At 34.8% G+C, this 12,798-nt stretch overlaps 1 protein-coding gene across 3 annotated transcripts in view; it reads right to left on the bottom strand.

Moving 5' to 3' along the window:
• Positions 1 to 12,798, bottom strand: part of CCDC39 (coiled-coil domain containing 39) — a 41,852-nt gene that overhangs the window by 11,135 nt on the left and 17,919 nt on the right. For all 3 annotated transcript variants that reach the window (XM_046659711.1, XM_046659712.1, XM_046659714.1), the window contains 4 exons: positions 11,342 to 11,536; positions 10,226 to 10,390; positions 7,552 to 7,689; positions 5,703 to 5,911 (listed from right to left, as the gene is read on the bottom strand). In XM_046659711.1, coding sequence (XP_046515667.1) covers positions 5,703 to 5,911; positions 7,552 to 7,689; positions 10,226 to 10,390; positions 11,342 to 11,536 — 707 coding nt within the window. The remainder of the gene's footprint in view (positions 1 to 5,702; positions 5,912 to 7,551; positions 7,690 to 10,225; positions 10,391 to 11,341; positions 11,537 to 12,798) is intronic.

The following is a 12,798-nucleotide window of genomic DNA, read 5'->3' as shown; positions in this document are numbered from 1 at the left end:
ACAGAAAGAATGATAGTTACCAAGGACCACAGGGAGAGGGAAGTGGGGAGTTAGAGTCTAATGGGTATAGAATTTCAGTTTTGCAACATGAAAAATTTCTGGAGATTTGTTGCACAACAATGTGAATATACTTAAATCTACTGAACTGTACACTTAAAAATGGTGAAGATGGTAAATTTTATGTTATGTGTTTTTTACCAACATTTTTTTAAAAGATAGTCTAGAACAGGACGGTTAGTGCCTCACCTTGCAAAGCATGCAGAAATACGAGAAACCCATGGAGAACTGTCCCCCAAGATTTAGATTCTTAAATCTGCTGGTTACTTTTTTCCTTTTATTTCCATCAAGTTATATTTTATGAACTATTTTTAACTTATTTTATAGTACTAATAATGCTAATCTATGCATGGGAAAATGCAGAGTGACTCATTTGTCTGCTACAACCTCATGAAAGTGAGCCATCCAACCAAGGTGAAAAGAAATTTTCAACCTACCAGTTTTCCTACTCCTAAAGAAAGTTGATGGCAAAATATATCAAGCATCAGAAGTTACAACTTTGCTTATATTTTAATGTTACTATTGTTTCATCAGAAAATATTTACTGATCCTTTATGTGGTTGTAAACGACAAGGCTTGTGGGCCTTCCAGCTGAAGATGGTGGACTGAACACAAGTATATCTCTCCTTCTTCCTAAAATGGAAAGATGAAAGGAGAAAAAAACCACCACAGCTCTGGGAACAAGACAGAATTTCTACATGAATTCATGAAAAAATGGAAAGCAAATGGGATACAATTGGCGGGGGGTAGGGAGAATGGAGATACACACAAAAGATTAATGCAGAAATAAGAGCCATTTTTCACCAAAGAAGTCTGGAGAAAATCCAAACTCAGGAATAAGAAATAAAAAGAGCAAGAGTGATCTCTGAGGGTATTGTCAAGGTAATTAATAAAGGGATTGCCTACAGAACATCTGGGCCACTTTCCTCAACCCCTCAACGTACACAGAGATGTCGAGCAATTATTTATGCTCCAACGATAACCCCCAAAATTACCAGTGTCTGGCATTGTATGTTGGAGCTGGAGAGAAAAGCAAAAAAAAAAAAAAAAAAAAAAAAAAAAAAAAGAAAGATGTAATTCCAGGCCTCCACAGTAGTGGAGGTTAATAAGAAAGAAAGGCAGTTCCACCGAGGAATGAAATAAAAGCTTTATCACCCAAAATAAACTCCTTTAGGGACAAACTTCTTAGGCTCCTGAAGGGACAGACTAGCCCAGAGCCTAGAGTCTTCCCATTTAGAGGAGAGACCTGTTGGAGAAAGAGATCTACCTAATTGAAGAAGAAACCCATACCAGCTAGCTGTACCAATCACCACGATTATTAATCAAGCGTTTGTTAACAAATACAACAGAAAGTCAAGGACTATCAGACATTTGTAGAAAGCTAACAGTATGAATGAAAACAACAAAATGAGCAAAGACAGAACAGACCCTAAGAGAAACAAAGATAATGAATGGGGTAGAAGAGAACTTTCAAAGTATTCTAATTACTATGCTCTAAAAGTATTCCCAAAATACCCATAAAATAAGAATAGGCTACTATGAAAAGAAAGGACAAATAAAGGAACAAGAGTTCTTGCAAATAATTTCCCCTTTTCAATTTAAAAGTCGTGAAGCAGAAAGATTGAATCAGTGAGTTAGAGAGATGGAGAAAGAGAGGCAGAGGCGGGGGTGGGGAGGAGATAGAAAGGAGGAGAATGAGGGGGGAAAGAATGAGAAAATACAAAAAAGTGGAATAAAAAGAAAAGAAAATTAAAAACAAGAGAAAAGTTAAGAAATCTGGAAGACAGATCTAAGAAGGCCAACATCCATTAAAAATCAGCAACAAATGGGAAGAATAGAGAGTGGTGTGAGAGAAAAATTAAAGAATAGAAAAATATTTTCCTGACCTGAAGAAAGACTTAAATGAAATAATTGAAAGACTCCACCAAGGGTCAAACAAGGAAAATGAAAAAAGATAAAACACCCAGACACGAGGAGATTCTGAAACCCCAAGTATAAAAAGATTGTCCCAAAGCTTCTGGAAACAAAACAAAAACCAGATTCCCCACAAAATAAAATGAATTAGTCCAGAATCAGACCTCTCATAAATAACACTGTAGTCTAGCAGAATATGAAATAATGCTTCCCAAGTTCAACTGTAATTCAAATATGGGATAGAATAAATATGTTTAAAACATGCAAGGACTCAAATTTCAGAAAACATCAAACCTGAAAAAAAATTCAACTGAGTCCGCAAAAGTGAAAACAGGAATCCAAGAAAATAAGATGACAAAGGATACATGAAAGATTATTAAACCAAGAAACAAGTAAAACAGGTTGAAATGATGCTGGCAATTGGCTGTACAGTTTAATGCAAGTTATAAGAAAGGAGTTCTTCAAAAAGTAGAGACATACTATTAGAAACAATAAGTATGGGGCCAGCCTAGTGAGGCAGCAGTTAAATTCGCATGTTCTGCTTTGGCAGCCCGGGGTTCGCCAGTTCGGATCCTGGGTGCAGACAGGGCACCGAGTGGCAAGCCATGCTGTGGTAGGCACCCCACATATAAAGTAGAGGAAGATGGGCAGGGATGTTAGCTCAGTGCCAGTCTTCCTCAGCAAAAAGAGGAGGATTGGCGGCAGATGTTAGCTCAGGTCTAATCTTCCTCAAAAAGAAAAAGAAACAATAAATAACAACCTGAAACTATAATCAGGGATTTCAACAACACATGAAAGATGGAGAGAGGAAATGCACCAGTAAAAGATGCAAAAAGTCTTATTTCTCTTAGGAAGAAAAAAACAATAGGAACTAATTAATCTCCAGTATTCCTAGAGAAATAGGAAGATTAAAATTTCTTTTGAATTTAAGAATAACCAACAAAATAATTAAAATTAGAGTGTAGATAGTCCAATAATTAAAGAGAAAAGAAGGAAAAAAACAAAATTCAGTAAAACTAATGAAAGACAGGAAAGACAATAAGAATACCTACCATAGGATCCAGCTATTACACTTGTAGGTATTTACCCAAGAGAAAAGAGAGCATATATCCATGTCAAGAACACACATGTCCATAGCAGCTTTATCTGCAATAGCCAAAAACTGGAAACAATTCAAGTGTTCATCAACAGGTAAATGTATATATAAACTGGGGTAGATATACACAATGGAATATTACTACTCAGGGATAAAAAGCCAGGATCAGCAAGGCATCCTGCCCTGCCACCTGTTTTTGTACAGCCCTCAAGCAAAGAATGGCTTTTACTTTTTTTTTCTTTTTGCTTGAGGAAGATTGTCACTGAGCTAACATCTGTGCCAATCTTCCTCTACTTTATGTGGGATGCCACCACAGTGTAGCTTGACGAGCAGTGTAAGGTCCATGCCCAGGATCTGGGCCTGCAAACCCCAGGCCACAGAAGCAGAGCACATGAACTTAACCACTACACCACCGGACCGGCCCTGGCTTTTACATGTTTTAACGTAAAGTGGTTGAAAAAAACCAAGAGGAAAATTGTATTTCATGAAAAATAAAAATTATATGAAATTCAAATTTCAGGGTCCATAAAGTTTTATTGGAACTCAGCCATGCTGATTTATTTGCATTGTCTATGACTGCTTTCCTTCTACAATAACAAATTGAGTTGTTGCAACAGAGACCATATGGCCCACAAAACCTATAATATTTACTATCTGGCACTTATAAAAAAATGCGTAGAATACAGCTAAAGTAGTACTTAGAGGAACTGTTTAGCCTTCAAAGTTGAAAATTAATAGCTAAGCATCTATCTCAAAAAGTTAGAAAAGGAACATCAAAATAAACCCACAAAAATAGAAGGAAAAAGTAGTAAATGTGAGAGCTACAATTAATAAAATAGAAAATAGAAAAAATCAGCAATAGTTGATTATTTTTCAAAGAGTAATAAAATTAACTACTGACTTATCCCACCCAAAAAAGAGAAGTCACAAATAACCAATAACTGCAGCTGTTAATCAATAATACAATGATATTGTGAACAACTTTATGGAAATAACTTTGAAATTTTAGATTAAATGGAAAAGTTTTCCTAGAGAAAAATATAATTTACTAAAACTGATTCAAGAAGAAATACAAAATCTGCATTGTCCTATAACCAATAAATAAATCGAACCAACAGTTGAAAATCCTCTTCAAAAAACTCCAGGCCTCCAATGGCCTTACCAGTGAGGTCTTTGAAAATTCAAGAAAGATATAATTCTACTCTTTTACAAACTTATCCACAGTATAGAAAAATAAGGAACACACATAAATCATTTTATGGAAGTAGACATAAATTTAATAACCTGATAACAAGGGCAGTAGAGAAAAAATAATTATAAGCATGGTTGCAAAAACCATATGAAAATATTACCAAACAGAATCTAGATATATACAAAATGTAATATGTGACAGACAAGTTGCATTTATTCCAGGAATGTAAGGTTGTTTTAACTTTGAAAAAATGAATCAATACATTAATTACGTTAACAGATTAAAGGAGCTACATCATATCAATGAATGCAGAAAAAGCATCTAAGAAAATTCAATATCCATTCCTGATTAAACAAATTAAAACAACGTCTTAGCAAAGAATGAAAATAGATGGGAGTTCCCTTAATATTATAAAGAGTATCTCAAAAAACACTATGGTAGGGGCTGGCCCGGTGGCGCAGCGGTTAAGTGCACACGTTCCACTTCGGCAGCCCAGGGTCCGCCACTTCAGATCCCGGGTGCCGACATGGCCCCACTTGTCAAGCCATGCTGTGGCAGGTGTCCCACGTATAAAGTAGAGGAAGATGGGCACGGATGTTAGCTCAGGGCCAGTCTTCCTCAGCAAAAAGAGGAGAATTGCCAGCAGATGTTAGCTCAGGGCTAATCTTCCTCAAAAACTAAAAAATTAATAAAAAACCAGTTCACACTTAAGGTGAAACAATGGACACTTTCCCTTTGAGATCAGGTGTAAGACCAGGGTATCTGCAGTCACCACTGCTACTCAGCATTGAAATGATAACAAGGGCAACAAAGCAAGAAAAAGAAAGCTATAAAGATTGAAAAGGAAGACACAAAAGATGAAAAAAAGTTATGTGCAAATGATGTGAATGAAATACCTAGAAATTAGAATCTACAGATCAGTTGGTAGAATTAATGAGTTTAAGCAAGGTTGCTGGATACTTAATATACAGAAATCAACTGTATTTCTGTATACCAGGAACAGATCAAAAATCAAATGTTTTAAAAGGAAATAACATTGACAGTAATGTTAAAAAAAATTAACATGTAGCCAGGAATAAATCTTATAAAATGCAAAACCTCTAGGGAAAAATAGCTTCGATAATGACAGCTATTGGGTATCCATAAGGGAAAACATGTAACTGACCCTTACCACAAACTATACACCAAAATCACTTCCAAGGGTTTGATTAATGATCCTATTGTATAAGGCAGCATCTAAAGAATGAGGCGTTAACCAAAGGAGAAAGGGCGGAAAAGCATAGATTTATGGTTAAAATATGTCCTATATATTACATTAGAAGCCTTTTCAAATGATTAAGAAAAAGAAGGACATCCAGGTGGTGGAGAGAGCAGTCAGTTCTTCTGACATTAACTTAATATTTTCAAAATTCTTTAGCAGTATTTTAAGACTCTTATTATTACCTTATGTTTTGCCGTTCTTGATCAACATATCTTATTTGTGATGCAAGCATTGTTTTGTGAACCTTAATTTCTTCAGTTCGTTCTTCCATAGCTGTGCGTATCTGCTGCTTTCTTTTCTCCAGAGAAAGAACTTCTTCTGCCTTACTGTGAAGCATTTCTCGAGTACGTTTAACTTCAAGTTTTAAAAGATTGTCTTCAATCATCAAATCCTATCAACATAACAAAATTGTCAAATATTGAAATATTTATTTGTACACCCAAACCAAAATATTTTTCTTTTTTATTGCTACAAAAGTCAAACTTGAAAATACAACTTTTTCTAATTTGACTATTGACCAAGATATCAACTCGGGTTAAATTTAAATTGCTCTGAGTCATGACTCTATTTGTTCTTTTTCTTTTAAAAAAAAGAGTTTATGGCTATTCCAAGTCTTTTATTATAATTCAATTTTGCATTCAAGTTTTACTAAAAAAAAAAAAAAGGAAGAAGTTATTCCTAAAATTGAAACTTACAACATCCAGAATATACATAACATCCTATGGATAATTTTTACATTCTAAACTAAACCTCACAAAATAATGTATAAATAAATTCTTATTTTAAAACATTTCAATCATGAGTAGAATAGTGACACAAGAGTACACAAATAGATCAATTTTCAAAGTAGAAACCCCAGAAACAAAGATTCCAGAAAATAAAATTTTACTATTTCAAAACACAGCTTTTCAGCTAGAGAAAAGATCAGATATCTACATTTCACATGTACCCAAAATAAATTCTAGATGAATGAAAAAACAATGTAAGAGATGAAACCAATGCAGCTGCTAGAAATACTAAACTTTTATTTGAGTTTTAGTGTGAAAAAGAAGTTTCTAGGCATAAAAATTATACAGAGAAAAACACAAATATTTGACGTTAAAAAAAGTTTTTATGTCAAAAATCTTACTAAAAGTTTAAAGACAAATGGGAAAAATATTGACAATATTTATGACAGAGTTAATATCTTTATATATGAAGATCTTTTGCAAAGAAACTTAAAAACATAAACCTTCTAATGGAAATATGGGCCAAGAACATAAGCTAGAAATCCAAAAAGAAATATTATGGAACATAACATCATAGAAAAAATGTTTTAAACATTTTTACTTAAACATAAATATTTAAAATTTTATGTTTGAATATAACATGTTTTAAAAGGTCACCAATTTTAAAAATGCAGAGTAAAAACAATGAGATACCATGTTTGTCCATCAAATTGACAACAATTTTCTAAATAATATTATCCCGCTTTGGTGGTGGTGAGTAAAATGGAATGCTTATACACTGCTGGTGAGTCTTAACTGAACCCTCGAGAGGGCAATTTGGCTTAAAAATAGTTTCAAGACACGAAAATATTCTTTCTTTGTGAACCATAATTATACAGCTCGAAATTTATCCTAAGGAACTAAATGAACAACTGTACAGTGATGTATGTGCACAGTACATGATGTGTATTTAGAACAGCGGAACATTGGAAACAAACACATACCTAAAAAATAAGAGCTGGTTAAATAGATTACGGTAACTTCCTGCCGTGGACTGTAAGAAGCCTTTAAAAATATTTTTTAAAGAAGATTTCATGTTTTGGAAACATGTACAATATATTTAAAAATTTTTTTAAATATAATATTTAAAGCCAATTTTCTTTAAAAGACTGGAAGAAAATAATACACTTCAAGAGTTTATCTTGTGTACAGTGATTACAGTGACTGATTTTCTTCTTTATAATTTGCTATCTTTTTAAAATTTTCTTCAATTAGCATGAAAACGTAGTTTTTAATGCTATATATGCATATGATTTTACTGCACCTGTTTCAAAGCTTTGGCTTCATTAAGTTCTTTCTCTGATCTGTCATTGAAAAGGTTTAGTTCATTTATTTTGGTCATGAGGAGCTGTTTTTCATCATGATTTTTACTATTTGACTTCTTCATAAAGTAAAGATCATTCTGTAAAAAAGAAAAAAGGTACATAAATACATATTTAAATAACAATATTAAATATATCTTACAATAAATTATATGCTCCATTAATATTTATAATAATCAGGTTTTTTAATCTCACTCTTCATGCTCTAATGTCTCTAATATAATATACATGGATATTCACACAGAAAGATTTTCATTTTTATCATCTATTGATATTTGGGCTTAGTTTGAATTTGATAATTCTAGGAAATATTATTTATGGTTACAGTTCAACCTGAATGATTAGGTTAATGCCATTTATGGGGAGAAATGAGAGCAGGGAGCCCAAGCTTTGGTTCAATATATGTTCACCTTCTGGAGTTCATTATTTGATTCAACCCAAGTCACAGAAAGTAAAAACATTAACAGTCGGAGAAAGTATAGGGTCTTGGTTAACAGCACAAGCTCTGGAATCAGATGGCCTTAATTCCATATTAGCCATCTGACCCTGGTGGGCAACCTACTCTTTCTCAGTTTCCTCATTTCTAAAATGGAGATAATAACAGTACCTACCTCCCTGAGTTGTTTGAAGATTAAGAAGTTACTGTCACAGAGTATATACAATGCTGTTTGACACATGGAAGTGTCATGTATTATTATTATTCTTACATATATAATCACATATTGCTAGAGAGAAAAATACTAGATAAGATCCAATTCCATCAGATGCATAAATGGGCCTTGTACACACCCAGATACCCGTTTTCTAGCTTTAGCCAGTTTTTATCCTCCCTCCCACCCAGAACCCAGAACAAGATTTGTGCTGTTAGTGCCCTCGGGTACCTAAAGCAAAAACTTTGTAGTTCCGAGATCTCTCTCTTTTTCTCTCTCTCCCTCTCTCCCTGTCTCCCTCCTTCCTCTGCCTTTCTCATTGCCTGTATTTCTCTGAAGTATCAGACCTCTGACTGAAGCAAGACAGTAAGAAGAGGAACTTTTTTTTACATAAAGATACGATTTCATAAAATTAATTTTTAGAACAAAAAAAATTTTAATTTAGGATGATTTTCAAACAGAAGAAATTAGTTTCCATTATGCAAAATGAGAGATGGAGGGGCATGGGAGAGGGAATGCAGAATGACTTTACAATCTGAGGCAACGATTGAGAGAGCAAACCTTCATTAGAAGGGTAACTGGCTTCAATATCTTTAAAAATTCACTTGCATTTCTATTCATTTATTTATCTCTCTGTTAAAATCAGAGTTGGGATAGGCATAAACACTATAAGTACAACTGCATGATGGACAGAGCCAGGCGGTGGCTAAAAGAGGGAACACTGGATCCAGCCCCACACAGCAAAACAGACACAACTCAGTCAAGAGACGTTCAGATACAAATGTCACCCTCCTATCGTTCTGGAGCATTAATATTCTCATATTTTAAATAATTAAACGATACCATTTATTGAGTACCTACTAAAAGCACTGTGTTGACATATATATTGCTGCTAATTCTCCCAAATGCCCCAGAATAATATTAAATTATTTTTTCCATTTAATAGATGAGTGAACTAGAGCTCAGAAAGTTAAAATAGTAGTAGCGGTGTAACCTTGACATTCAAAACTAGTTCTTTCTGATTCCAAAATATATGCTCTTTTCCACTAAACCAAGAAAGAAGTTAAAAAGATATTTCATCAGGCTACAAACTACTACAAACGAAAATTTTATTATCTTGAAATTTTTAAAAAAATTTTTAATTTTAAAAAGTTAATAGCTCCCTTTCACCTTGGTAGCTTCCTAAAGGAATTCAGGACAATTCTTCTAATAACCACTAGAGGACGCTCATCACCAGCCTTTCCAGCTGTTAAGTAACATTTAAACCCTCTGGAGTTCTCGTCCCATTCAGATCCACATTCTCACTCCTTCACTCTCACTCTCCAATTAAACTTTAACATAGCTTCTATATTTGATAGGTCCCCCTAACATAGGTTTTATATTAAAATACCTAAAGATGAAGAACATCTTCACCTTATTAACAAAATCGTGTCATTTGAAATATTGTAACTAAGTAAATATTTGAATAACAACATTAGATGACCCATAAAAGAGCAGCTTCTTCGAGAGGTCATTTCAGAGATAATGGGCAATCAAGTTATTATGACAGATACACAGCTGAAAACTGGAATTTATCAATGTTATAAATTGTGTACTGTTTAAGAGCATTTTGAAGTCATATGGGCTGGGGATTAAATCTCTGCTCTCCGTGTACCAGCTGTGTAACCGTGGACAAGTTGCTTAATCTGTAAAACAAGTAATAATAGCTTCCTCACAAGACATTTATAAGGATTAAATGAAATACAATACTAAAAGCATGTAATATATTTAGCATAAGGTAAGTACATAATGGTAATGTTATATTCTCATATTATAGAGATATGAACATTAATTCATACATATGTTATACATGTAGGTAGCTTGGGAATCATCCTATCTGAAGTAGAGTCCGAGGAACATGTTCACTTAAACAGAATGACTCATGACTAGCACATTTGAAGAGTAAAGAGTATTTTGGCTAAGTTACATGAAGCTTCTTGATCTGTGTTTCCAAAAGGCCAACTGTAGATTTTTTGTCTTCGAATGTCTTTTTAAGTTCAACCACTTTTGCTTCAAGGGCTTGTTTTTCTTCTGAATTAATTTCTCCCTTCAACCGCGACATTCGGCGTTCTACTTGTTGAATGTAAAAATCCTGTTACAGATTTTAAAAATAAGTTAGTAAGGAGAAAAAAACAGTTAAAACCATTTCTATAAATACAAAAACACAGTAAATTCTTCCTTATGAGTTTGGCCTGGGGTGTCGTCATTTACTTAAAGTCATTTTAATCCTTCAGTAATTTATAGGATAAAATCCAAAATCCAAGAGTAAGGAACTCTAAGGGGAGAAACAGCAAACTATTCTTCAAGAAACAGGGTACGTGATAGTGACATGGAAGTAATCTTCCGAAAATATAACAAAGTCAGCCAGGGGTCTATTTATCTTACATACTACCATGATGAACCTCAGTAAATACACTGGACTTACGTGGACATGGATTTTTGAGGGTACATGCAAAAAAAAATGATAGAATCACAAATTATTAGCCACAAAAGGCTCAAATATGATGAGCTTCTAATAAATTATTTTTTAAATTATACTTTAGCATCTGTAATCTTGAGAAACTAAGAATATATTGGGGGGAGTTAAGATGTAAAGAGGGAAGACATTAAGAAATTAACATGAGACAGAATACATACATAGAACAAGTAAGGAAAAACTAAAAAATACTTTTAACTGTTGGTCTAGGGGTAGGGCTGGGGAAGCCATTGCACAACTAAGAATCAACACATGGTTTTCTAGGTTTCAGATATCCCAATCCTTGTTTTGTTTTACTACAGGTGCAATTGCCCCAGGCTCCTTTAAAGCATGGTTCTCCCTCACTAGAGTTGTCTATCCTCTTAACTGTTCATTTCAGATCAAGAAAAAAAATAGCTTTGAAGGCCCCTCACTCCACTACTGACCTAACATGACAACCCATCTTCGGCAGCTGTCTCTCCTTCCAAGAGGGCTTAGCAATCTTCGTTTCCTTGGGACACTGCAGGATCTTGACCATTACAACTATAACAAATCAATATGGAAGATAATCATAAGAATAACATCTACCTGACTGTACATAATTTCTTGCTGCTTCAAGGTTTCAAAGTCCAGTTTATGTAACTGATGGTTGAGGTGCTTCAGAGAGGAACGGGTTCCTTCAATTTCTGATACAACTGCTTTTTCTTTCGTTGTCTCAGCCTGTAATTCCTGAACTTTCTTAAACAGCACATCTTTCACTATGTTTAATTGAACTTCCACTTCCTGAGGATCAGAATAATAGTGATTAATGAAATTATAATACCTTAAACTGTTTTAATATATGAACATTATAATTTAGGGGCTTATAAACGAACCCCCAACATTTCAGCCCTTGAGAATACAAAGCCCTTCCCACAATTTCAACAAATTCCCAACACTTCTTGTAGTCTGCTCTCCTCCAGTAGACTAGTAGTTCTCTATTCCTGTATCATGCATCTCCATCTGTCATCTTAATTCTATCCTATGCTACGCTAGCCTTAGAACTTGGCCACTCCACTGGTTTCCTTAGAAATAAAATATGCTGGAGACACACAGCTTATAAGTTCACAAAATTTACTGAAGTCTTGAGGATGTTACGGGGAAGAAATCACATCCCCCAGTCTCCTACCATATTTTGGGCACTATCCAGTGGTGAGCAGGTAAATGTTTAACCACCAGCTTCCCAGTGAATGGGAGGTGAGGAGGAAGAGGCTGATTTCCATGGTGTAAACACTCCCACTATGGCCAATTTCAAGCTACGAATATGATACCACTAAATGCACAGTTGGGAAGACAGATGCAGTAGGAGACCATTATGGTTTATTTCCACTATAGGGACACATAGATGTAAGTAATCTTAAGTAACCTTAAGAGCATAGATAATGGTAAAATAACTTGGAAGTGATGAGTGCTGAGTAATTACTACTTTTGTTTTTAATATAATTTGTTTTAATTCTAAGTCTATATAATTTACTTTTTTTTTTTTTTTGAGGAAGATTAGCCCTGAGCTAACATCTACTGCCAATCCTCCTCTTTCTGCTGAGGAAGACTGGCCCTTAGCTAACATCTGTGCCCATTTTCCTCTACTTTACATGTGGACACCTATCACAGCATGGCTTGCCAAGCAGTGCCATGTCCACACCCGGGATCCAAACCAGCAAACCCGGGGCACCTAAGCAGAACATGCACACTTAACCACTGCGCCACTGGGCTGGCCCTATAATTTACTTTTTAATAGTAGCTATGTTTAGCAGCCAACTTGCAAAATTCCAGAAAATTTAACTATCAGCTCTTGTGAGCTGGTAGGGGCTGGCCCCAAAACACAATTGGCACTACCCCTCATTCATACCTTGCCTCCAGTTGCCCTCCCTACATGTACAGCCCTCTAGGAAATAGAAACCAGTGCCCTATTCCCACTGCTCCTTTCCCAGGAGGCAGATCTGTCTTGACCTCAAGGCTTCATAACCAATGTATTCTAGGCTTCAAACAGATCTACCATGCCAAGA

The sequence above is a fragment of the Equus quagga genome, chromosome 4 (genome assembly GCF_021613505.1).
Source record: "Equus quagga isolate Etosha38 chromosome 4, UCLA_HA_Equagga_1.0, whole genome shotgun sequence".
Lineage (NCBI taxonomy): Eukaryota > Metazoa > Chordata > Mammalia > Perissodactyla > Equidae > Equus > Equus quagga.
The sequence above is the reverse complement of the archived record's forward strand: the minus strand, read 5'-3'. Positions and strand labels throughout refer to the sequence as shown.